The sequence below is a fragment of the Halichoerus grypus genome, chromosome 6, assembly GCF_964656455.1.
Source record: "Halichoerus grypus chromosome 6, mHalGry1.hap1.1, whole genome shotgun sequence".
In the NCBI taxonomy this organism is placed as follows: Eukaryota; Metazoa; Chordata; class Mammalia; order Carnivora; family Phocidae; genus Halichoerus; species Halichoerus grypus.
The window spans coordinates 52,547,565-52,573,281 of NC_135717.1; the positions used below are offsets into that span (position 1 = coordinate 52,547,565).

The window sequence follows — 25,717 nt, forward strand, 5'->3', positions numbered from 1 at the left end:
GGTGATAGGATAGTCCTGTACCTTTTTTTTTTTTTTAATTTTATTTATTTGACAGAGAGACACAGCGAGAGAGGGAACACAAGCAGGGGGAGTGGGAGAGGGAGAAGCAGGCTTCCCGCTGAGCAGGGAGCCCGATGTGGGGCTCGATCCTAGGACCCCGGGATCATGACAAGAGCTGAAGGCAGACGCTTAATGACTGAGCCACCCAGGCACCCCAGGATAGTCCTGTACATTAACTGCGGTGGTAAGGACAGAAAGCTATGCATGTGACAAAATTTCATAGAGTTTTGGGTATGCACGTGCATAAATGGTAACATCTGAATCAGCTCTGCGGACTTTACCCATCATTACCTGATTTTGCTAATGCATTCTACTTATCCAAGATGTTCACAGTAGGGGAGAATGGGTGAGGAATACCAATCACCTCTCTCCCTTTCTTTGCAACCACCTGTCAACCTAATTTTTCTAAATCAAGGGGTTTTTTTTTAAGTAACTATACAGTGATGGCATCAGTCGATGTTTAAGAGTAATGGTTGTGTTTCAGTAACTTGTATTTGATGGCAAAGAAAATGATCGCCTGCATAGTACAGCCACAAGCCATGACCTCTGCATGTCAGAGGGAATCCTCCTCTTAGTGTGAGCTGCCCATACTCAAAAATGAGTGAAGAACTTCCAGTGCGGACTCACTCACTTATGTATCCTCATTTGCCCTCGGTTGCCCTGCATGCTACTCTACTGAACTCTAACACACGTTCAGTCTGAACTCATTCACACTCTTCTTCCCCACCTAACCAAACCCCTCCCATCACATAAGGCTGAGCAGCAGTATCCAGCCTGCCACGTGGGTTAACAGTATCTAACTGGATACTGGAGTTCGGAATCCAAGTTTTCTTCTATATTCTCCATAACCTACGACACAGTGCCAAGAATGCAGGGGGTACCCAAAAATCATCATTGATGGAATCAAGGTCTGTTGGCCTCAAGATCTTTTATTCTGGGCACCAGGGTGGCTCAGTTGGTAAAGCGACTGCCTTCAGGTCAGGTCATGATCCCAGGGTCCTGGGATCGAGTCCCACATTGGGCTTCCCCTGCTCTGCGGGGAGCCTGCTTCTCCCTCTGCCTCTGCCTGCCACTCCCCTGCTTGTGCTCTCTCTCTGTCAAATAAATAAATAAAAATCTTTAAAAAAAAAAAAAAAGATCTTTTATTCTTACGCTTGTGCTCTATGTGATGAAGGAGACCAGGCATATACAAAGGGGCATGAGAGCCATGATAGAACGTTTCACACATACCCGGTACTTTGCATGTTTAAATAGGTCCTTTCACTTATTACAGTGCCATGAATGGAGCCTAGTAGGTATAATCAGACCCATTTTGTAGATAAGGGGATGGAGTTCAGAGTGGTTAAGTGATACACAGTGTCACAGTTGGTACGGACTTGGGTGAGTACCCAAGACTCATTCGAAAGCCGGATCAAGATGCAAAATGCCACCATAAAACTTTTTTTTAATTAACACACAGTGTTATATTAGTTAAGTGTACAATATAATGATTCAACAATTCTATACATTTCTCAGTGCTCATCATGTTAAGTGCACTTTTAATCCCCCATCTCCCCCATCCCCCCACCCACCTCCCCTCTGGCAACCACCAGTTTTTTCTCTGTATTTAAGAGTCTGGGGTTTTTTTGTCTTGTTCTGTTTTGTTCCTTAAATTCCACATATAAGTGAAATCATACGGTATTGGTCTTAAAGCTTTATGTTTAAGGAGGCAAATTACTAGTTAATAGATGAAGATCTTAAAGCAAGTGTAACATTTTGCTGCACAAAATAGTATACTTAGCCAACACCTCGGGGATGGCCAAGGCCCTGCAGGAATAGGACACAGAGTAGAGGTCTTAAAAAGTAGGGACAGAAGAGTGGACCAATCAAGGACAAATTGGAAGAACACAGGAAAAGCACCACTTCCGAAGTATACCCTGAATCCAGCCATTTCTCTCCAGTGCCACTGCTGTCCCCTACTCAAGCTTTTATCACTCAGATCAGATTGCTCCATTCAATGGCTCCCCAGAGCATAAAGGGCTACACTTCTTACCCTTGCTTAGACAACTCTCAATAGTCTGGCTCCTGCTGACCTCTCCTAATTCACTTTGTTCCATTCCTCCCCCAACAGCAATGCTCCCTTCTCCTTTTCCCATCCCTCATGTATGCCAGGCCATTTCAGCCTCGGCTAATGACATTGGCTTTCTCTTCTACCTGAAATGCTCTTCTGCCTGATCTTTGATGGCTGGCCCTGTGGGATTCAGATTTCAGCTTGTTATCTCCTCAACCTAAAGTACCTACGTGTTCCTCTCTATCATACCATCCTCTTAAGTCTTTGCCAAACACCTATGATTATCTGACATTTTTCTTGTTGACCCAGGTATCAATGGATGTACTGACTGTCCCTCCCTCGCTCCATTGCAATGTAAGCCTCAAAAGGGCAGGGAGCTCTTTTTCTCTTGTTCTCTTTTGAATTCTCAGCACCTCACACAGGGTGTGTGTTTAATAAATACGCATCAAATAAAGGTATGAATGAGTGAAAAAGACCACCGCCCTGCGTACTTCAGTTTTGGCTCTTTCTGGCCAAAGGAACGGTCTAGTAATGACAATCTGAGAATAAGTTAATAGTTTTCACCTAAAAGGTAAGTGAATAGCACGATGCTACATCCCTCAAAAGCACTTTGAAAAGTCTATTATAGGTCATCTTACAACATCCAGATCAAGCCCCCTCTCTTCTCTGAACTTTTCCTAGACCCCAAGGCCTTACTGATCCCTTTTACTGTCTTCATCAATCATGTAAATTTGGAGATTATTAAATATCACAATAGTAGGAGGGCCTACCATGTGAGTAAACTGTGCTAGGTCCTGGAAATACAATGAGTTAGTAGTTTATGGGGAATTTATGCTCTGGATGGGGGACATAGATATTAAACCAATATTTGCACTAATGATTACTTAATTATATTTGTAATAAGTACCACAAAGAAAATTCAATTTGTGTTAATGGCATATTTGGAGGACAAAACCAGACCAGCTGGATAAAGGAAGGAAAGCAGGTACAAAGTGGGTCAGAGAAGTAATAGTTACTCTATAGGCTGGTTTGAGAGGCAAGAGACCATTGAGCAGGAAGGATGAAGATCATAAATAGCATGGACTTGAAGTAAGGAGATCACAGTCTCACTTCCAGCTCTGTCACCACCTCTCCACATTCCACTTGACTTGTCCTGGCTCATCTGAAGCAATGCTGTTATTAAGAACAAAAATAAAAATGTTTAGTGTTTGTAGAACTCTCTAAAGAATAAAACCCTTTCATTTTCTAGAGATGAAATAATTCCAAAGAATATTAAGCATATATTAATTATGTCCTGGGCACAAAGATCCATAAAGGTGAATGGATTTGCCCAAGATTAACATTAGTTAGTGGTAGTGTCTCAATTAGAATCCTTAGCTCCTGAATCCCAGCCATGGATTCTTTCCAAAGGCATCCATGGCCTTCCACAATGTGGTTCAACCCTGACTATGCATTTTTCCACTATTCTCAATGCTGGATGCCCAACTGCTGAAATCATCCCCAGCTCAACGCTTACTCTTGGTCTTCTGAAATTCTGGCCCCCAGTGTGAGGTCACACAGTTTCACAGTTCTGACTGTGAAATGTCCCCCACCCTTGAGCACTCAAGTACCACTTCCTCTTCTATTCTCTCATCACCAAGTTGATCTACAGCAGTGGTTCTCAAAGTGTGAGGATTCTTGGGGGATCTCAAGATCCTTTCAGTGCATCCAAGAGATCAAACTATTATTAGAATAATACTGAGAGGTCTTTGTCACTGTATTGACATTTGCACTGTTGGTAGAGAAGGAAAGGTAACTAAAACTACTGGCACCTGGTGCAAATCAAGGCGGGCACTAGTATTAAATTATATTAATAGTCATTGTATTCTTCAGTGTGGTGTTGGCAAAAAAAGAAAAGGCACGCTTAATTTTTTTGATAAAGCGGTAAAAATCATTAATTAAATCCTGACCCTTGAATACACATTTTTAATACTGTGTGTGAAGAAATCAGAAGCACACATAAAGCACGACTGCTGCTTATCAAAGTACAGTGGTGATCTCAAGCAAAAACACTCAGGTGATTGAGTTCTGAGCTGATCTAGTGGCTTTCTTCCTGAAACACTATTTTCACTTAAAAAAATTACAAACTATATTCATTCAGTATTGAGTATTCAATAGATATTTTCTTTAAAATGGATAAAGGAAGCCTGTCCCTTCAAAGAAAAACACTCTCAGTATTTGTTGCCAGTGATAAAATTCAAGATTTCAAGCAAAAACTGGAATTTTAAGAAACCTGCCTCTGTGTGCTTGACATTTTCCCAATGCTAAAAAGACTTTCTTGATGAGATCGATGATGATAATAGGATTTTTTAATACTGCATAATTAAGTCTCAACATTTGCAAGATCTGTGTAATTCTGTGAACTAATTTTCCATATAGTCAATTCACCGTGTTACAAAATCATGCACGGGTTAAAAAAAAAATCCATTTAAAGTGCAAGACAGACTAAAGATGGATTTTCCTGTAGGAATGCAAAAAGTTCATTGATAAGGTTTCAGTTTCTGCACTGCAACTAGCTTTTAGGAGACTCACTTTTTGAGTTCTGATGTGGTATTTTCTTGATTTTATTATTTTTTTTTTTAAGATCTTATTTGACAGAGAGAGACACAGCGAGAGAGGGAACACAAGTAGGGGGAGTGGGAGAGGGAGAAGCAGGCTTCCTGCAGAGCAGGGAGCCCGATGCAGGGCTCGATCCCAGGACCCTGGGATCATGACCTGAGCTGAAGGCAGACGCTTAAACAACTGAGCCACCTAGGTGCCCAATTTTATGATTTTCTTGATTAACTGTGGGCTCAAACCTCACTTTAAAAACTACAGATTCTCTTTCCCATTTCTATTTGCTTTTGATCATGAGGGGGAAAAAAACAATCAAGTAATGCTGTTCTTTCCCTCCCTTTCCCTCCCATGATGTTCTTAATGGGCCCAATCAAATAAAGATCGACTTCCAGTGCCATTCAAGATAAAATAAGTCAAACACAGCCTATGGCTCCTACTGATTACAATTAAAATCTCTGCACAGAATACAAAAGGCAACCACCTGAGGACTCTGAAAACTAAACAATTAGAGACAATGGAACCTGAACCAACAGAGGCTGAATCATTGTACTATACAGCACCAATTGCAGGACAAATCCCTCACTCCTATCCAAAAGACCCAGGAAAGGGGTCCCAGTGTACTAGAGAGTATGGAGTAAGTCTCTGGATTTCTTCTCTTTTTCTGATTTTTTTTCTCACCCACCTTGTCTTAAGGCCAACCCTGCCTCAGGTCTGCAGGGTGATCATGATATAGAGAAGTAGAAATAGGTAACCTGAATATACTCATCTATTAAAGAAATTTAATGAGTAGTTTAAAACCTTCCAACAAAAGAAAACTCCAGGACCAGATAACTCACTGAAAAATTCTACCAAACTATGGACCTAATTGTGTCCCTCCAAAATTCATAATTTGAAGCTCTGACCCCCCCACTACCTCAGAATGTGACTATTTGGAGACAAGGCCTTTAAAGAAGTCATTAAGTTAAAACAAGGCCATTTAGGTGTGCCCCAATCTCACATGACTAGTACCTTTGTAAGTAGAGGAGATGAGGATGCCTGGAGAGACACTAGGGATGCTCACACACAAAGGCATAACATGTGAAGAGGCAGCAAGGGGGCAGCCATCTGCAAGCCAAGAAGGGAGGCTTCAGAGAAACCCAACTCTCCTAGCACCTTGATCTTGACTTCTCGCCTCCAGACTGAGAGAAAAAAAATTGTTTAAACCACCAATTGTATGGTTTTTTGTTATGGTATCCCTAGTAAGGTAATACACAAATATTTAACAACAACAACAAATACCAATTCTATACAATCTCATCCAAAAAATCTTAACTAAAAATCTCATCCAAGAAGAGGGAACAAAACTCATTTTGTGAAGTTATTATTACTCTGATACCCTTTTTTGATTACAAGAAAATTACAAATATTCCTCATGAACAAGGTATTAAAAAATCCTCAACAAAATATTAGCAAAGTAAGTCCATCAATATATAAATAGTAAGGCTTATCCTGAGAATGTAAGTGTGGTTCAGTGTTTGAGTATCAATGTAGTTTCACTTTATTAACAAACTAAAGAAAAATCTCATGATTGTCTCAGATCCAAGAAGAGCATTAAACAAAATTCAGCTTCAACTCATGGTTAAAATTCTTAGCTAACTAGAAATAAAAGCGAACATACTTAACCCGATAAAAGTTACCTTCAAAAAAACTATAGCTAGCATACTTAAAATAGGCAGTCCATTCTCACCACTACTAGGCAGATCATATGGTAAGTCCTAGCCAACGCAGTAAGAACAAAAGGCACATAGACTTGAAAGAAAGAAAACTCTATTCATTGACAAAATGATCATTTACATAGAAAATGCAATCTACAAAAAGCTTTTAGAATAAGTGAGATTACCAAGACTGTGGGTTACAAGGTTACTATGAAAAATATACCATTGTATTTCCATAGACAAGCAACAGACTATTAAAAATAAGAACATTAAAAGGAATACCATCGATTGTAACACCAGAAAAGGAAATAATGAGGTATAAATCTAACAAAATATGTACAAGGTCTGTATGCTGCAATCTTAAACACGTAAAAGTACCAAACAGGAATCCTAGAGCTAAAGAATACAATAACTGAACTGAAAATTTCAATAAAGCAGCTCAATAGCATACCATAACAAGTGCCAGAAGGGATTGGTAAGCTTGAATACAGGTCAGTGGAAATCATCTAATCAAAGGAACAAAAAGAAAAAAAGAAAAAATGAAAAAGAGCAAAGATAGCTTAAGAGACCATCAAGAAGACCAACTGATATACATTATGGGAGTCCCAAAAGGAGGAGAGGGAGAGAAAGGGGCAGAAAGCTTACTCCAAGAAATAATGGCTGAGAATTTCCCAAACCTGGGGAAACAAATAGACATCCAGATCCAGGACACCTAAAGAACACCAATAAGATAAACCTCAAGAGGCCCATACCAAGACACATTATTATCAAACTGTCAGAAGATAAAGGTAGAATTTTCAAAGCAGCAAGAGAAAGGGGACTTGTGACACCCCCTCCCCAAAAAGACTATCAGAGGCTTTTTCAGAAAACTTGCAGGCAAAAAATGAGTGGGGTGATATATGCAAAGTACTGGAAAAAAAAAAAAAGCCAACTAAGAATAACCTTCAAAAATGAGAGGGAGATAAAGACTTCCTGAGACAAACAAATGCTTAGAGTTTACCACGTGCCTTACAAAAAAAAAAAAAAATGCTAAAGAGAATTCTTCAAGTTGAAATAAAAGACATTTAACAGAAACCTAAGAGATTAAGTAGGAAACTCATTAAATATATAGACAAAAATAGAATACTGCAGCAATGTAACAGTGGTAGGCAAATTACTCCTACTACTATAAAAGCTAAAAAACAGAAGTATTAGAAACTAAAACTAAATTTTGTTAATAAATATATTTATCAACATAAACTGTGACATTAAGAACACAGCATGTGGGATTAGGATCAAGATAGCAGAAGAGAAGGATCCTGAGCTCACCTCATTCAACAACACACTAAGTCTGCAATTACATATAGACAAATCTCTCGAAGAATAACCTAAATACTAGCAGAACTCTTCCACAACCAAAGATATAAAGACCGCAATGAAAAGGGTAGGAATGGCAGACACAGTCTAGTCAGGACCCACACCCCTAGCATGATAACCCACAAGCAGGAGGGATATCACAGGGATTGAAGTCCTCCATGAGAAGGGAGGGGTTCAAAGCCCACATAGGGCACCCTAAGGACCTGCATCAAGATGAGCCATCATAATGTCTGGCTTAAAAAAAAAAAAAAAAAAAAGTTGGGGGGCACCTGGGTGGCTCAGTCAGTTAAGCATCTGCCTTCAGCCCAGGTCATAATCCCAGAGTCCTGGGATCAAGCACTGCATCGGGCTCCCTGCTCAGTGAGGAGCCTGCTTCTCCCTCTCCCACTCCCCCCTGCTTGTGCTCTCTCTCCCTGTCAAATAAATAAATAAAATCTTTAAAAAAAAAAAAAAAAATCAGTGGAGCTTAACTCCAGGAGAGCAGAAGGGCTATAGAACACCAAGACTCCACTCTTAAAGGGCCCATATACAAACTCACTTGCTCCAAGACCCAGCACAGAGTAAACAGTTTGATAAGCACCTGGACCACACATGAAGGACATTAGTTGACCAATTCTAGGGCATGTGCCAGAGGAGCATGGATCTGTAGGAATTTTATCCAGGAATGTAATTGCTGGCAGGTGCCATTTTTCTTGCTCTCCTTCTGCCTAGCTAGCCTGACCTGGATGAGAAACAGTTCTGACACTTCCCATCTACCTTGCTAGCACCATTTGCCCTACCCCTGCATTCCACTGCAAATATGCCCTGCCCCACCCACCCACCCCAGCAGGTACTTGTCTAATGTGGCTCCTGTCACACCACACCTGGCATGTGGCTTGGCAAAATGTCCCCCCCCCCCCCACTGAAAGCAGCTCCTACCCAGCACACATCCTCAGCCAAAACCAGTACCCCTCCATCAGCTCCTGCTGTGCCAGACATACCCCCCCAATCAGTTCCTACCCTGCCACATTCAGCAGGGGGTCTCAGCTGGGACCAGCACCCCTACAAAGTGGCTCCTGTCCCCCCACACCTGGCTAATGGCCTTAGAACCAGTGCTCCACCAAAGCGGCTCCTGCCCAGGGGTAGGGAATGAAGCCCTATGCAACAGTGCAGACAGCAACCACAGGTAGGACCCTCGGCCAGCTACTCCACTCATCAGTTCCACCTACCAGCATGCCCACATGTCTCAGCCCAGCCACAACATGTACCAACTCAGGGGATGCCCCTGAAACACCTGGTTCTGGTGACCAGTTGGACTGCACTTCTGGGCTCCACAGGACTCCTTCAAGACAAAGAATTGTCTACCTGATCTACCTAATTACACAGAGAGCTAGGCAAAATGAAGAGAGGAGAATGTTCCAAATGAAAGAACAAAACAAAACCTCAGAAAAAGAACTAAATGAAATGGAGATAAACAGTGTACCTGATAGGAAATTCAAAGTAATTTCCATAAAGATGCTCACCAAACTTGGGAGAAGAATGGATGAACACAGTGAGAACTTCAACAAAGAGAAAATATTAAAAAACAATAAAAGCTGAAGAATACAACTGGGGGATATTATACTAAGTGAAGTAAGTCAATCAAAGAAAGACAATTATCATATGGTTTTACTCATATGTGGAACATAAGGAATAGTGCAGAGGACAATAGGGAAAGGGAGGGAAGACTGAATGGGAAGAAATCAGAGAGGGAGACAAACCATATGAGACTCTTGACTCCAAGAAACAAACTGAGGGTTGCAGAAAAGGAGGTGGGTGGGGGAATGGGGTAACTGGGTGATGGGCATTAAGGAGGGAACGTGATGTGATGAGCACTGGATGTTATACGCAACTAATGAATCATTGAACCTTATATCAAAAACGAATGATGTACTATATGTTGGGTAATTGAATTTAAATTAAAAAAAAAGGATACAATAACTGAAATGAAAAATCCACTAGAAGGAATAAACCGCATATTCAAGGACACAGAAGAACTGAGCGGTGATCTGGAAGAGAGGGTAGTGGAAATCCTCCAAGATGAACAGCAAAAAGGAAAACAAAGGAGAATAATTTAAGGGAACTCTGGGACAACATCAAGCAGATTATCTTTCTCATTATGTAGTTCCCAGAAAGAGAAGAGAAAGGGGCAGAAAACTTGCTTGAAGAAATAATAGCTGAGAGCTTCCCTAACCTGGTGAAGGAAACAGACATCCAGGCCCAAGAATTAGAGAACCCTAAACAAGATGAACCTGAAGACGTTCACACCAAGACACATAATAATTATGATGTCAAGAGTGAAAGATAAAAGGAGAATCTTAAAGGCAACAACAAAAAAAGCAACTAGTTATGTACAGAGGAACACCCCTAAGACCATGAGCAGATTTTTTAGCTGAAACTTTATAGGTCTGGAGGGAGTACACTAAAGTATAATCTACATGCTAAAAGGAAAAAACCTATAACCAAGAGTACTCTACCTGGCAAAATGTATCATTCAGAAATGAAAGAGAGTTTCCCAGACAGGCGGAAGTTAAAGGAGCTCATCACCACTGAAATGGCCTTACAAGAAGTGTTAAAGTACTTCTTTAAGCAGAAAAGGCCATAAATAAACTTAAGAAAACTGGGAAAGGAAAAATTTCATTGACAAACGCAAACATAAAAGTAGTGTATTGACTATTTATAAAGCTATTATGAAAATTAAAAGAAATAGCAAAATCAACTAGATCTACAGTAATTATTTAAGGGATACACAAAATAAAAATGTAATATATGGCATAAATTACATAAAATGCTGGGGGATGTTAATGTAGTGCTCTTAGAATGTGTTAGACCCTAAGCAACTGACGACTTAAAATAGACTGTTACGCATAGGAGGTTTTAACTAAACCTCATGGTGACCACAAACCAAAAACCTTTAATAGACACACAAATAACAAAGAGAAAGAAATCCAAGCATAACAATAAAGTCATCAAAGCACAAGAAAGCAAAAGAACTATAAAAACACTATATACAAAAATAAACTCAAAATGGATTACAGACCTAAATGTGAAACCTGAAACCATAAAATTCCTAGAAGAAAATATAGGCAATAATTTCTCTAACATTAACCATAGAAACATTTTTCTAGATACATCACCTCTGGCAAGGGGAACAAAAGCAAAATTAAACCATTGGGACTATATCAACATAAAAAGCTTTTACACAGCAAAGGAAACAACAAAACAAAATGGCAACCTACTTAAAGTAGATATTTGCAAATGATATATCTGATAAGGGGTTAGTATCCAAAATATATAAAAGAGCTTATACAATTCAACACCAAAAAAACAAATAATCCAATTTAAAAATGGGCAAAGGATCTGAATAGACTTTTTTGAAAGACATACAAATGGCCAACAGACACATGAAAAGATGTTCAACATCACTCATCATCAGCATAATGCAAATTAAAACCACAATAAGGTATCATTTTATACCTGTCAGAATGGCTAAAATAAAAAAGACAAGAAATGACAAGTATTGGCAAGGATATGGAGAAAAAGGAACCCTGGTGCACTGTTAGCAGGACTGCAAATTGATACACCTGCTGTGGAAAAGAGTATGAAGGGTTCTTCAAAAATTAAAAATAGAATTACCATATGATCCAGTAATTCGACTACCAGGTATTTACCCAAGGAATACAAAAATGCTAATTCAAATATATGCACCCCTATGTTTACTGCAGCACTATTTCTAATAGTCAAGATATGGAAGCAACGCAAGTGTCCATCCACAGGTTAACAGATAAAGAAGATGTGGGGTATGTATACACAATGGAATATTACTCAGCCATAAAAAGATCTTGCCATTTATAACAACATGGGTGGATTTAGAAGGTATGATGCTAAGTGAAATCAGAGAAAAACAAATACCATATGATTTCACTCATCTGTGGAATTTAAGAAAACAAGCAAACAAAAAAAATCTGTTTTTTAAAGATTTTATTTATTTTTTGAGAGAGTGAAAGTGAGCAAGCAAGAGAGAGAGAGAGAACAAGCAGGGAGAGGGGCAGAGGGAGAGGGAGAAGCAGACATTCATCCCACCCCACCCCCTGATGAGCAGGGAGCCTGATGTGGGGCTCGATTCTAGGACCCTGGGATCACAACCTGAACCGAAGGCAGACGCTTAACCAACTGAGCCATCCCAGGTGCCCCAAAACAGACTCTTAAATACATAGAACAAACTGCTCCTAAAGAAGAAGAGAGTGAGGGACTAGGTGAAATAGATAAAGAGAATTAAGGGTGCACCTATCATGATGAGCACTGAGAAGTATATAGAATTACCGAACAAATATAACATGATAGGTTAGTTATACTTCAAAACAATAAAGTACTACCAAAAAAAAAAAAACCATAAATCAACAAAATAAAAGTACATAGTACTTTTAATGATCACTTTAAATGTAAATGGCCTAAATGCTCCAATCAAAAGATATAGGGTGACAGGATAGATTAAAAAAAATAAGACCCTCTATATGCTGCCTACAAGAGACTCACTTCAGACCTAAAGACACATACAGACTGAAAGTGAAGGGTTGGAAAAAGATATTCCATGCAAATGGAAAAAAAAAAAAAAAAAAAAAGCTGGGGTAGCAATACTTACTAGGCAAAATAGACTTGAAACAAAGACTGTCACAAGAGACAAAGAAAGGCATTACATAACAATAAAGAAATCAATCCAACAAAAGGACATAACAATTATAAATACCTATGCAACTAACATAGGAGCATATGAATAGATCAAGCAAATATTAACAGACATAAAAGAAACTGACAGTAATACATTAAGAGTGCGACTTTAACACCCCACTTATGGCATTGATACATCATCCAGACAGAAAATCAATAAGGAAATAGTGGCTTTAAAGGACAGGTTAGACCAGATGGGCTCAACAAACATATATGGAACATTTCATCCAACAGCAGAATACACATTCTCTTCAAGTGCACATGGAACATTCTCCAGGATAGATCACAAGTTAGGCTACAAAACAAGTCTCGAATTTAAGAGGACTAAATTCATATCAAGCATCTTTTCTGATCACAAAAGGCATGAAACTAGAAGTTACAAGAAAAAAAACTGGAAAAAATACAAACACATAAAGGCTAAACAACATGTTATTAACCCAGGGAAGAGATCAAAAAGGAAATCAAAAAACACCTTGATACAAATGAAAATAGAAACACAGTGTTCAAAAATCTGAGACATAGCAAAGGCAGTTCTAAGGGGGATGTTTATAGTGATGCAGGAGGCCTAGGTCAAAAGAAAACAAAACAAAAACTTCAAACAATCTAAATGTACACCTACAGCAACTAGAAAAAGAAGAACAAAGCCCAAAGTTAGTAGATGGAAGGAAATAAAGATCATAGGGGCAATAAATGATATCAAGACTAAAATTACAATAGAAAAGATCAATCTAAGAACGGGTTTTTTGAAAAGATAAAACTGATAAACCTTTAACCGACTCATTAAGAAAAAAAAAAGAGGACTCACACTCAGAAATGAAAGAGAAGTTACAACTAACACCACAGAAATACAAGGGATAAGAAACAACTACCAACAATTATATACAACAAACTAGAAAACCTAGAAGAAACAGATAAATTCCTAAAAACATATCAACTTCCAAGACTGAATCAGGAAGAAATGTAAAATCTGAATAGACTATTAGCAATGAAACTGAATCAGTAATCAAAAATTCCCAAAACTCCAGGAGCAGAAAATTTCACAGGTGAATTTTACTAAACATTTAAAGTAGAGTTAATACCTATCCTTCTTAAGCTATTCACGCAAATTAAAGCAGTGTTTCCAAATTCATTCTACAAGGCCAGCATTACTCTGTTAGCAAAACCAAAAACACTACAAAAAAATTATAGGCCCATATTCCTGGATGAGCAGAGATGCAAAAATCCTCAACCAAATATTAGCAAACGCAATTCAAAAATTTATTAGAAGGATCATTCACCACAATCAAGTGGGAAACCAACATGATACAGCACATTAACAAAATGAAGGATAAAAATCAGATTATCATGATAGATGCAGAAAAAGCACTTGACAAAAATCAAACATCCATTTATGATAAAGAATCTCAACAAAGTGAGTACAGAAGGAACATACCTCAACATAATAAACACCATGTGTGAAAAACCACAGGTAACATCATCCTCAACAATGTAAAGCTGAAAACGTATCCCCTACAACTAGGAACAAGACAAGGTTATGTTCACTCCCATCATTTTTGTTCAACACAGTACTGGAAGTCCTAGCCAGAGAAATTAGACAAGAAAGAAATGGCAACCAAATTGGAATGGAAGAAGTAAAACTGTCTCTATGTGCAAATGATATGACATTAAATACAGGAAACCCTAATTTACAAAATTAATATACAGACATCTGTTGCGTTTCTACACAATAATGAATTATCAGAAAGAGAAATTAAGAAAACAATTCCATTTACAATTGCATCAAAAATAGTAAAATGCGGGCACCTGGGTGGCTCAGATGGTTAAGCGTCTGCCTTCAGCTCAGGTCATGATCTCAGGGTCCTGGGATCGAGTTCCGCATCAGGCTCCCTGCTCCTTGGGAGCCTGCTTCTCCCTCTGCCTCTCTCTCTCTCTCTCTCTCTGTCTCTCATGAATAAATAAATAAAATCTTTAAAAAAGAAAATAGTAAAATGCCTAAGAATAAATTTAACCAAGAAGGTGAAACATCTGTACTATGAAAATTATAAGGCACTGGTGAAATAAGTTGAAGACACAAATGGAAAGACATACCATGCTCATGGATTGAAAGAATTAGTATTGTTAAAATGTCCATACCACCCAAAGCAATTTACACATTCAATGTAATCCCTATCAAAATACCAAGAGCATTTTTTCACAGAAATAGAACAATCCTAAAATTTGTATGGAACCACAAAAGACCATGAATAGCCAAAGCCATCTTGATAAAGAACAGAGCTGGAAGGATCATCCTCCCACATCTCAAGCTATACTACTAGTCAGTACTAATCAAAACAGTATGGTACTGGCACAATAACAGACACACAGATCAAAGGAACAGAATAGACAGCCCAGAAATAAACCCACACATATATGGTAAATTCATCTACAAAGGAGGTAGCTAGAATATACTACAGAGAAAAGACAGTCTGTTCAATAAACAGTGTTGGAAAAAGTGAACAGCTACATGAAGAAATGAAACTGGACCACTTTCTTACACTACATACAAAAAGAAATTCTAAATGGATTAAAAACTCTAAATGTAAGACCTGAAACTATAAAACTCCTAAAAGAAAACATAAGCAGTAAACTCTTGGACATCGGTCTGAGCAGATTTTTGTGTAAGGCTCCTCAGGCAAAAGCAACAAAAGCAGAAATAAAAAATTGAGACTGCATCGAACTAAAGCCTTTTGCACAGTGAAGAAAACCATCAACAAAATGAAGAAGCAACCTACTAAATGAGAGAAGGTATTTGCAAAGGGTGTATCCAATAAGGGGTTAATATCCAAACCATACAAAGAACTTAGATAACAGCAAAAAATAATTGGACTTAAAAATGAGCAGAGGACAGCAAAGGAAACAATCAACAAAACCAAAAGAAAACCTATGGAATGGGAGAAGATATTCACAAAGGACATATTAGACAAAGGGCTAGTATCCAAAAATAAAGAACTTACCAAACTCAGGGCACCTGGGTGGCTCAGTCCTTAAGCGTCTGCCTTCGGCTCAGGTCATGATCCCAGGGTCCTGGGATCAAGCCCTGCAGTGGGCTCCCCGCTCCGCAGGAAGCATGCTTCCCCCCTCCCACTCCCCCTGCTTGTGTTTCCTCTCTCACTGTGTCTCTGTCAAATAAATAAATAAAATCTTAAAAAAAAAAAAAAGAAGAAGAACTTACCAAACTCAACACCCAAAAAGACCAAAAAAATCCAGTCAAGAAATGGGCAGAAGACATGAACAGACACTTCTCCAAGGAAGACATACAAATGGCTAATAGACACGTGAAAAAAAATGCTCAATATCACTCAGCATCAGGGAAATCCAAATCAGAACTACAATGAGATACCACCTCACACCAGTCAGAATGGCTAAAATTAACCACTCAAGAAACAACAAATGGTGGCGAGGATGCGGAGAAAGGAAAACCTTCCTACACTGTTGGTGGGAGTGCAAGCTGGTGCAGCCACTCTGGGAAATAGTATGGAGGTTCCTCCAAAAGTTAAAAATAGAGCTACCCTACCACCCAGCAATTGCACTACTAGGTATTTACCCAAAGGATACAAAAACAGTGATCTGAAAGGGCACCTGCACCCCAATGTTTATAGCAGCAATGTTCATAATAGCCAAAATATGGAAAGAACCCAGATGTCCATCAACAGATGAATGGATAAAGAAGATGTGGCATATATATATATAATGGAATTTTACTCAGCCATCAAAAAGAATGAAATCTTGCCATTTGCAATGACGTGGATGGAACTATAGGGTATTATGCTAAGCAAAATAGTCCAAGAAAGACAAATACCATGTGATTTCACTCATGTGGAATTTAAAAGACAAAACAGATGAACATAGAGGAAGGGAAGGAAAAATAAAATAAGAAAAAAACAGAGAGGGAGGCAAATCCTAAAGGACTCCTAACTATAGGAAACAAACTGAGGGTTACTGGAAGGGAGGTGGGTGGGGGAATGGGGTAATTGGATGATGAGCATTAAGGAGGGCACTTGATGTAATGAGCACTGGGTGTTATATGTAACTGATGAATCACTAAATTCTACCCCTGAAACTAATAATACACTATATGTTAACTAAATTGCATTTAAATTTTTTTTAAAAATGGGCAGAGGACCTGACTAGACACTTTTCCAGGGACATACAGAGGGCCAGCACACACAAAAACATGCTCAGCCTCATTAATCATCAGGGAAATGTAAACCAAAAGCACCATAAGGTATCACCTCGCACGTGTTAAGACAGCTATTATCCAAAAACTAGAAGATACCATGTACTGGCAAGGATGTGGAGAGGAGGTAGGTCCCTCATACACTGTTGGTGGGAATGGAAACTGATACAGCTGCTATGGAAAACAGTATGGAGGTTCCTTTAAAAATTAAAAATAGAACTACCAAATGATCCAGCAATCCCACTTCTGGATATAAACCCAAACTGGATGAAATCAGTACCTTGAAGACTTATCTGTGCTCCCATGTTCAGTGCAACATTTTTCACAAGAGCCAAGACAGGGAAGCAACCTACATGTCCACTGACAGATGAAGGGATAAAGAAACTGTGGTGTATATATACGCACAAAGATTATCTAGCCTTTACAAAGGAGATCCTGCCATTTGCAACAATGGACAAAGGATGGACCTTGAGAGCATTATGCTAAGTGAAATAAGTTAGACAGAGTAAGACAATTACCATATGAGCTTAGATGTGGAATCTAAGAACCAACCAAACACACGCACACAATGAGATACTACCACACACCTATTAGAAAGTCTATTTTTTCTGACCATACCAAGTACTGATGAGGATGCAGAACTAGAGCTTGCATACATTGCTAATACAAATGCAAAACTTTGCTGTTCTCAAACAGTTTTGCAGTTTCTTACAAGGTTAGACACACACTTACCGTATGACCCAGCAAACCCATCCTAGGTATTTACCGAAGACACGCTGAAATTTATGTGCATACAAAAACCTGTACATGTGTCTTTATGGAAGGTCTAGTAGTCTAAATTTGTGAACTTAAATCTCTCTCAACTGATGACTGGATAAATAAAACCATGATACATCCCTACAATGGAATATTCAGTAATTAAAAACAAAGTGAACTACTAATAAACAACACAAACAAATTTTAAATGTATTATGCTAAGTAAAAGCAGCGAAAATTAAAAAAAAAAAAACATACTGTAGATTCCATTCATAGGACAGTCTGGAAAATGCACAACTAGTGTTGGAGAACATATCAGTGGTTTCCGTGAGTTCAGGTGAGGGTAGGGCAAAAAAAGGGCAGACTGACCAAAAAGAGGGCAGAAGGGAGGTTCTCTTCAGTGATGGAACTTTTCCACACTGTGGTTATAGTTGTGATTATACGGTAATGTGCATTTATTAAAACTCATAACAGCATATGCAAGAGAGTGATTTTTACTGTATATGGATTTTCGATCTTAATGTAGAAAATGAGACAGAAAGAGACAGAGGCTTCTGCTTCCTTAGACATCAGATCTGTCTGGATGAGAGACAGGATTCATTTAACAAATGTGTAAGACCCATAAAAAAATGCACCAAGTATACAAGAGTAAACAAAGCAGATGTCCCTGCCCTTGGGTCGTTCAGTCAACTTGAATAGACAGCATCTGAGGAGTGGGAAAACAGAGACCAAGTGGTGTGAACAGGCTGCCATCTTTAAATACAACACAACCCCTCCCCTCAACTATTCTACGCTTCACCTGCAGCCTTATTATATGTATTAAACCATCCACAGGCAAACTTCATCAAAGAGTTGTCTACCCTCACTCATGCCCCACCACCTTACTCCCTCATATTACGGAAACTGTCCTCATTTAGATCACCAAAGAGAGGTTACTCCTCAGTCATCATTTTACTTGACTTCTCAACAGCTTTTGACTCTGATGATCACTCATTCTTCTAGAAACACTCTGTATCCTTGACTCTTCTAGCTTTCCTTGACTCTTCTACCTCTCTGACTGTTACTTCTCAACCAATATTCGCATTCCACAAGGCTCAGTCCTACCCTAGGGCCTATATTTTGCTCTATGTGCTCTCCCTTGAAAATCTCATTCACATCCAGCCTCAACTGACATCTAATTATTAAGTCCCAAGGTCTACCTGCCACTTAGAGCTCTTCTCAAAGCTCTGAATGGATAGATCCAACCACTATTCAAGATCTCACTTGGCGCAAAATGGCTCAGATGGCTCAAAAACACCTCAACTCTGTACGTTCAGCATCTGACATATGAATTCCCCTACCAAACCTTTCCTATTCACATTTCTCCGTGTCTGTCCTGGCATGCAGTTCACATGCCAGAAACCCAGGAGTTATCTTTGACCTTCCTCCACCTCCTTTTGCAACCAAACCATCAGGAACACACCTACTTATTTTCTAAATCTCTTCCAAATTTTTCCACTTTACTCCATCCCTACTGCCTCTACCATAGTCCAGCAACTACCTGGTAGCTTTTATAACTACTACCTGTTCTCACCACATCATTTGGATTCCTTCCAACCCAGTTGGTCTTTCAAAATGTAAATTTGATCCCCATCGCCCCTTCCTTTCACAACATAAAAGGTTTCCCATTACAGTTAGGACAAAGCCCAAATCCTCATTAGATCTGGCCCCACCTCCAGCTCTTGTCCCATCCTTCTCACTCACTCCCTTTGCTCCAGACAAGTAGCTTTCTTTCATTCCCTCAAAGGCACCATGAACTCTGCCACCACAGGGACTTTGGACTGCACTCCTCTCTCCTTGATCCCAACATTAACTAGGATGCCTCTTCATCCATCAGATCTTAGCTCCAGTATCAAGTCAACAGAGAAGGCTTTCTTTACCCTTAAGTCTAGGCCAGATTCCTGGATTTTTTTGGAGCATAGGTTTCCATTTAAAAGTATGCAATCATTAATGGGGTCTTTTGATTCTGTCAATCACCAACACGAGTACTACAAGCTCCAGGAGAACAGGCACTTTGTATTTTGCTCAACATTGAAAAACTAGCATCTAACACAGTAGCTCTTTATAGTAGGCACACAATATTGGCTAAAGATTGGACTCTGCAGTCCCACAAAATGAGGTATGTATAATATCCTACATGTCCACACTCTTTGTAATAGCTAAGTACTGGAAACCAACCTAACCACCTATTAACAGAGGACCTGATCAAATATATTGTGACACATGCACACAATGGAACACACTAGGCAGCCTTTAAGGCAACTTTCTCTGTACTGATATAGAAAGATCTTCAGGATGTACTTGTGAATAAAAGCAATGCACAGCAAAGTGTGCATAGTGGGCTACCATTTGTGTCAAAGACAACAGTAAATAATACAACTTTGAATTATTTGTTGGATGGAAATACTCCAACATTTATAAGAAACTAGGAACAGTAGCTACTTGTTTGTAGAGTAGGTGGGAACCGGGTTGGGCGGGCATCAGAGGTGGGAGAGAAACTCCATTGACTACCATTTTACACTTCTAGATTTGGGGACCCATGGGAGCCACTTACCATGTGCAAATTAATTCATCAACCCATAAAAATAGTCCTTGTCCCATGGGATACCTCAAACCCCACATCAGAATGCTCCCAGCAGTCTGTCACACTGTTCTAAAAACATCTCGGATGGGAGACTGGGACTGGGGCCACCTCCTCTACTGACCCAATCTTACATCATCCCAGCTCCAGTATGGCAATGCCGTTTGGGAAAGGGACAGTCTTCAAAATCTGCCTCCAACTCTGGCATCTGTCCCAGATGGGCAGATCCCTTTTATATCTTCAGACCCCAAATTATCTTAACCCTTACAATTCCACAACCACTTTGGCCACCCTGTACCTCTAGGTCTTCACAACTAGAGTTAACAATCATGAAAGTGTTAGCTCGGACAACCATTTCTTTGAGGACTTTTTCTTCTCCCTTAGAAGAGTCCCTAGAGCCTTATGCAATCAATGACAGTAATGATATAATAGTCCTAACAGCTCTCATGTGCTGAGTACTTACTCTGCCAGGCACTAGGTTAAAGGCTTTAATATTTTTTTTTTTACATAGTTAAATCATATTGCATCAACCCTATGATCTAGACTGTTTCCATTTCACAGGAAAGGAAACTGAGGCCATGTGCCAACCTTCATTCCATCTGTTCTCTCACTTTATGAGGAACCCCAGAGTAAAGCCTCAGGAATCCAGTTTATGAGCAGTGTTTTGGGGTTTGTTTTGTTTTTAACGGCCAGAGTAACAGGAGGGATAATACTCTTTGGTCTGGGCTTCTGGAAGAGCACTCTTGACTCCTTTGGTCACGGAATTCAGACAAGATGTAGTTGGTCTATTATTTTGCTGTGACCCAGGGAACAGCCAGTTCTTACCCTATTGTCTTCCTGGATCTCCCAGTCACTGGAAAAAGTTGCCAACTGCTGCCCTTGAGAACAGTTCGAAAACTGGAAAAGGCTGGAAAACATCCTTCTGTTCTCTTGAGTGTCTGGAAAGATGGCATCTTGGAAATTGACTCCATGAGGCAAGAGATTATAATTCTCATCCATCCTAATGGGAAAAAAAGAAAAAAAGCAGAACTGTAGACTGGAGAGCCATAGGGTATAGCAGCCTTAATCAAGAGTTGTAAAGACTGACGGTCTTGCCATTATGCAACTAGATCTCACATGGCTCTCATTAGAGGACTTACTATTTCTAAATGTTTCTCTGCCTCACACTGCATGAGTCTATCCTTAAGGTTTTCCCAGAGGGGAGTTTAGGTGAAGGGTTGCAGAGGGTGGGGATGCATATGTGTTTGTCTACTTGTAAATCTCCCAAGTGGCCTTCTTTCTCACCGAGTGTTCCTTGTTTCTTGATCAAAGGAAAGCCAGTTCTAAGGACCCAGGTTTGAATCCTGCCATTGCTACTGATCTTCTGTCTGAAGAGAGATGAATTTCCTCGATTATCTAAGCTTCACTATTCCAGTCTGTAAAAAGAGGAGGAGAATAGCACTTTCTTGCTGGTAGTGGAAGGACTGCATTAGATAAAGTGTCTGGCATAGAGTGAGTGCAATATAGATGTTAACATTTTTATAGAGCTAAGAATAAATCGCCTGTTGGAAAGATAAAGAAATCACGTAGAGGGAGAAGAGGTCGAAGTTACCCTCCAGCACAAAGAGGGGATGTAGGGCTCACCAGGGAGCCTCCACTGCCACTTTCCCCTGTGACACTGCCCAGAATCTGTTCTTGTCTCACTGGGTCCCAGAATAACAGGGGAGGAATGATTTGTATGCAGTTGTTAACTTCAGGGCAACACAGCCCTGTGAAATGGAAATCTGTCAGACTACCAGTTGACTCTGTATTTCTGCCCTAACTTTTTGTAAATATGTCAGAGGGAAAGATTAAAGAGCTGGCTGACCACCACAGAGCCACTGGACAAAGCTCTTTCATGATAAAAATCAGGAAAAAATAACGTCTGCTCAAGTCCTCCAGCTCTTTTTTCTTTGGAAAATAAAGTTTCAGTGATTAATAGCTTTATAGCTGGGGTCTCAGTGTCCTTCCTAAAGAGAAACATGAGAAATCTGAGTTAAGTTTCTCTGTAAGGATACTAGCTCACTCCTTGCTGACTTTATTTAGAAACTATACTTCCCCAGCAATTAAAAAGAAAGAAAAGAAAAACAACTTAATCTCACTAAACCACTCAAGCCAACACAAAGCACGCCATGTAATCTAAACTTAGAGGTTCTGGCTTCAATACGGGAAACATGTGTTGCCATGAGCTTATGAACGCCCCTCGGTGGATCTTACGGTTTTCTTTCTCAGAGGGATGTGAAATCTCAAGAGGTTAAAAGTGAATCCGCAGACTGGGGTCCTAGCCATTCCCAAAGTCCTTGTTGCCGCTTCAGGGACTGGGAAGACTGGAACCATTACCAGCCTCAACTGTGGATTAATTCACTCACTAGCCTGATAGGTAGGTTACATTCCAGTTCAAGGCTTCTCTCAGCTGCTCTACATCACTCTAATTCAACGGGAGACAGCCAATGCATTTAGGGTCCCACCTGCTTCAAACCCATTGACTGAATTCTTATAGGCGCGAATTGACTGCAGGCCAACTATCATGGAACTTGACAGGATTCCAGGAGTCTCCAGTCAGAGAGAACCTCCTGCCTGCTTCACCTCTACTCTTCAAAGCGCTACAAGCCAGGTCTTCCCCGCCCCCCCAGCAGGCCCCCACATAAACCTTTGCTACTTTGAAAAGCCCAGCGCTGAGGTCTGCTGGTGGTGGATGAGGGGGTGAAACAAAGGGACAGCTGCGCGGCATTCCACACCATGCCGATCTTGGCATTTAAGCAGGTGGGGAAAAGAGTGACTATTCCTTCTGCAGCTAACCTGCACCAGGTGTTCGGCATAACCCGGTTTCTCACATTATGAAACTGAGGATCCGGAGGTTCTTCAAAAGACAATTTGCTCAGAAATCACAGGAAGAGCAGAGCCAGAATTCCAACGAGAATCTGATTTCAAAGTCTGGTGTTCCCCAACCCCCTCACCATCCCAAGCTACTCCCAGGGAATCCAATTAAAAGTATAAATTTAAAGAAGAGTCAAATGGATTTTTGGAAACTATTTTGGGCTTTTGCCTGAAACACTCTTCAACGCTTTAAGCACTGAGATCATCCCTGTCTTGGGGTGTTGTTTTGTTTTTTAACAGCCTTAGCCAAATACACCCCAGGACCTTTGTCGAGACGTCCCACGGAGCAGAGAGAATAAAGAGTAAGGAAAGGAGCCCAAGGCGTATTCCAAAATGGTACGGACAGGATTCCCTGTTGTTCCTGACCTGGCTCGGGATAACGGGGCCCTCGGGAAGTCACGCGGATAGCTGCAGGAGAAGGAGTGGGCGGGACGTGCCGCGCTCACCTGAGGAAGAAGAAATACGAGTAGTCCTGGACTACGGTGTGGGAGTGACACGAGAAGTAGCCCAGGCCAGTGAGGTTGAGTCTGGAGCCCGCGGGCACCTCGAGCATGCTGCCCCACGCCTGGTCGCACAGCATCTCGATCTCGGCCGAGTAGAAGAGCCCCGCGTCGCTGGCCTCGTACTGCCACGGCAGGTAGTTGTACAGGCCGTGCACCTCCTGGTGCAGCGCCAGCACCTTGGCGTACACGATGATCTCGGCCAGCTCGGCGCGGCAGCCCTCGCTCAGGGGTCTCCACTCGGAGGGCAGCTGACAGCCGCGGGCGGGCCCGAGCCGGCCGGCCAGGCAGAGCGCCGCGAGCAGCAGCGGGCGCAGCATGCCTGCGGCGGGAGCGGGCGGCCCGCGCGGCCGGGGTCGGCGCTGCGCCCTGGGCGCACTAGCCTGGGCGCATGGCGGGGACTCCCGGGACTAGCAGGACAGAGCGGGGTGGCGCGCGGCCGCCGGGAGCGAGAGGCGTCGGCGAGCCCGGAGCGCCCGCCCCGGGGCCGACAGCGCCGCCCCGCCGGCCGGCGAAGGGCAGCCCTGTGCGCTGGGCTCGGAGCGCCGCTCTCTCAGCCGCCGAGCTTACGGCGCCCGGCCCTCGCCCGCGACGCTTTAAAGGGTCTCGGGGCGGGCCAGCCGCCCGCCTCCTGCCCTGCCCCCCGCGACGGGGCGTGGGCGGCGGCGGGACAGGGCGGGGAGGCGGCCGCGGCGGAGGTGGGCCCCGGGCCAGGGGCGCTCGGCAGCCGCTGCGCGCCGTGTCCGTCTCCCCCCCTGCCAGGCCCCGGCGCGGAGTTGGGGGGAGTGCGGGGGCTGCGCGAGAAGGTCACTCGCTGCCGGGGGCGGCGGCCCAGCCCTCCTCCAGCGCCCCACGGATGCGCTGGGTTAAAGTTTTCCAGACGGAAAGCCTGTTCCAAACCCGCGGTCTCCTGACAATGATCGTTGTTGCTTTGCATGATTCCTCGGTAGACGCGTTTACGTTTTCTGTGTAGTTCTTTTAGGGTCAAAACGCGTAGAAATCAAATCTGACTTTTGCTTCGCAGAGGTGAATTAGGAAATTCAGCGTGGGCTAATAAACTTTTTTGGAGAGCTCTCTCTCTTTCACTCTCTTTCTGTTGCTTATTTCATGATAATCTTAGGAAACCCTTAGTAAAAGGTTTGAAAAGTCGTTTTGTCCTGATTTTCCTAAAGCTGCATGATTTATATAATTCCTACTTCCAGATTCTGAACACCCTACACCTGTGGAATAAATTAGGAAGTAAATTCCAACCAGCTTTTCACAAGTCAATGCGTGAGTCTGATGAGACTCAGACTCAACAGTCTCTTTCTCTCTAAACTCAGCAGCTCCTTTTATCCCCAGATTGCCGTAAGTGTTCCTAATGTAGTAAGAAGAAGAAAAAAGAGGATGTTTATTTATAACTATATTTATAATATTTTATATATGTATTACATCGTACATATAATCATGCATGTAATATGCATTCCGTGGTGCATGTCATATATATTGTATGTAATATATATTTATAATAAATGTATAAGCAGAACTGCATTAAAATGGAAGACTCTTTGTCCTGTAAGCATCTTATTTACTAGGGTTTCTGCAAGTCTGAGTCTTGGAACCCAGCTAAATCCTTCCATGCACTGAAGGGAAAGTTCTTAGGGAATTCTGGAAGGAAAGGTAAGGAGAAAAGAGGATAAAGAAGCAGGAGAGGAAGTTTCAAGGCTGTGCCTCACCTCCCTATGGCCCCCAAATCTTCTTTCTGTGATCCCTAAATCTTCAGTTAGGGCAATTTAATTCATGAGTGCTCATTGTGACCGTAGTCTGAAAGGCAACTCTGGTCCAGATCCCACGCCTGCAGGACAGGGACTCCGGAGGAAGAAGCGGTGAGAAGGGCAGCCTCAGGCAATAGGGGGACAACCAAGGGAGGCCTTTGGGCATCCCCAGAACTGGAATGATCAGTACTCCAGCCAGCACTGCCCAGCTGGTGAGGGTATGGGAGGCCCCAGCTGACATGCAGTCACATTAGCCCAGAATCTGATCAGTGACTCAGTCAACCAAGTTCTTATTCCTACGAGGTCCGCTGTGATGAGCCTAAAAGCAGATAGAAGAGTGAGGGCTTCTCACAGATAATAACTAATACCTGCATATCTAGTAGTCAGCCTAGGGCTTTGATGAATTTTGTGGAAAAAAAAAAAAAACAGTTATCATTAGAAGGAATCAAGTGAACAGTAGTCCTGATAGTGTATA

The 25,717-nt window shown here is 41.4% G+C and overlaps 1 protein-coding gene across 3 annotated transcripts in view; it reads right to left on the reverse strand.

Annotated features, from left to right (window-relative positions):
- Positions 1 to 24,110, reverse strand: part of CCDC3 (coiled-coil domain containing 3) — a 119,108-nt gene extending 94,998 nt beyond the window's left edge. Inside the window, exons 1-2 of one of the 3 annotated variants that reach the window (XR_013448991.1) lie at positions 23,435 to 24,098; positions 20,919 to 21,093 (exon numbers count right to left, since the gene is read on the reverse strand). Coding sequence is in view for 2 of the 3 variants with exons in the window: in XM_078075147.1 (XP_077931273.1) it covers positions 20,919 to 21,093; positions 23,435 to 23,808 (549 nt within the window). In the remaining variant the exon portion in view is untranslated. Of the gene's footprint in view, positions 1 to 20,918; positions 21,094 to 23,434 lie in introns of all 3 variants that reach the window. The other 2 variants (XM_078075147.1, XM_078075148.1) reach the window with 2 other exon arrangements.
- Positions 24,111 to 25,717: the final 1,607 nt, after the last annotated feature.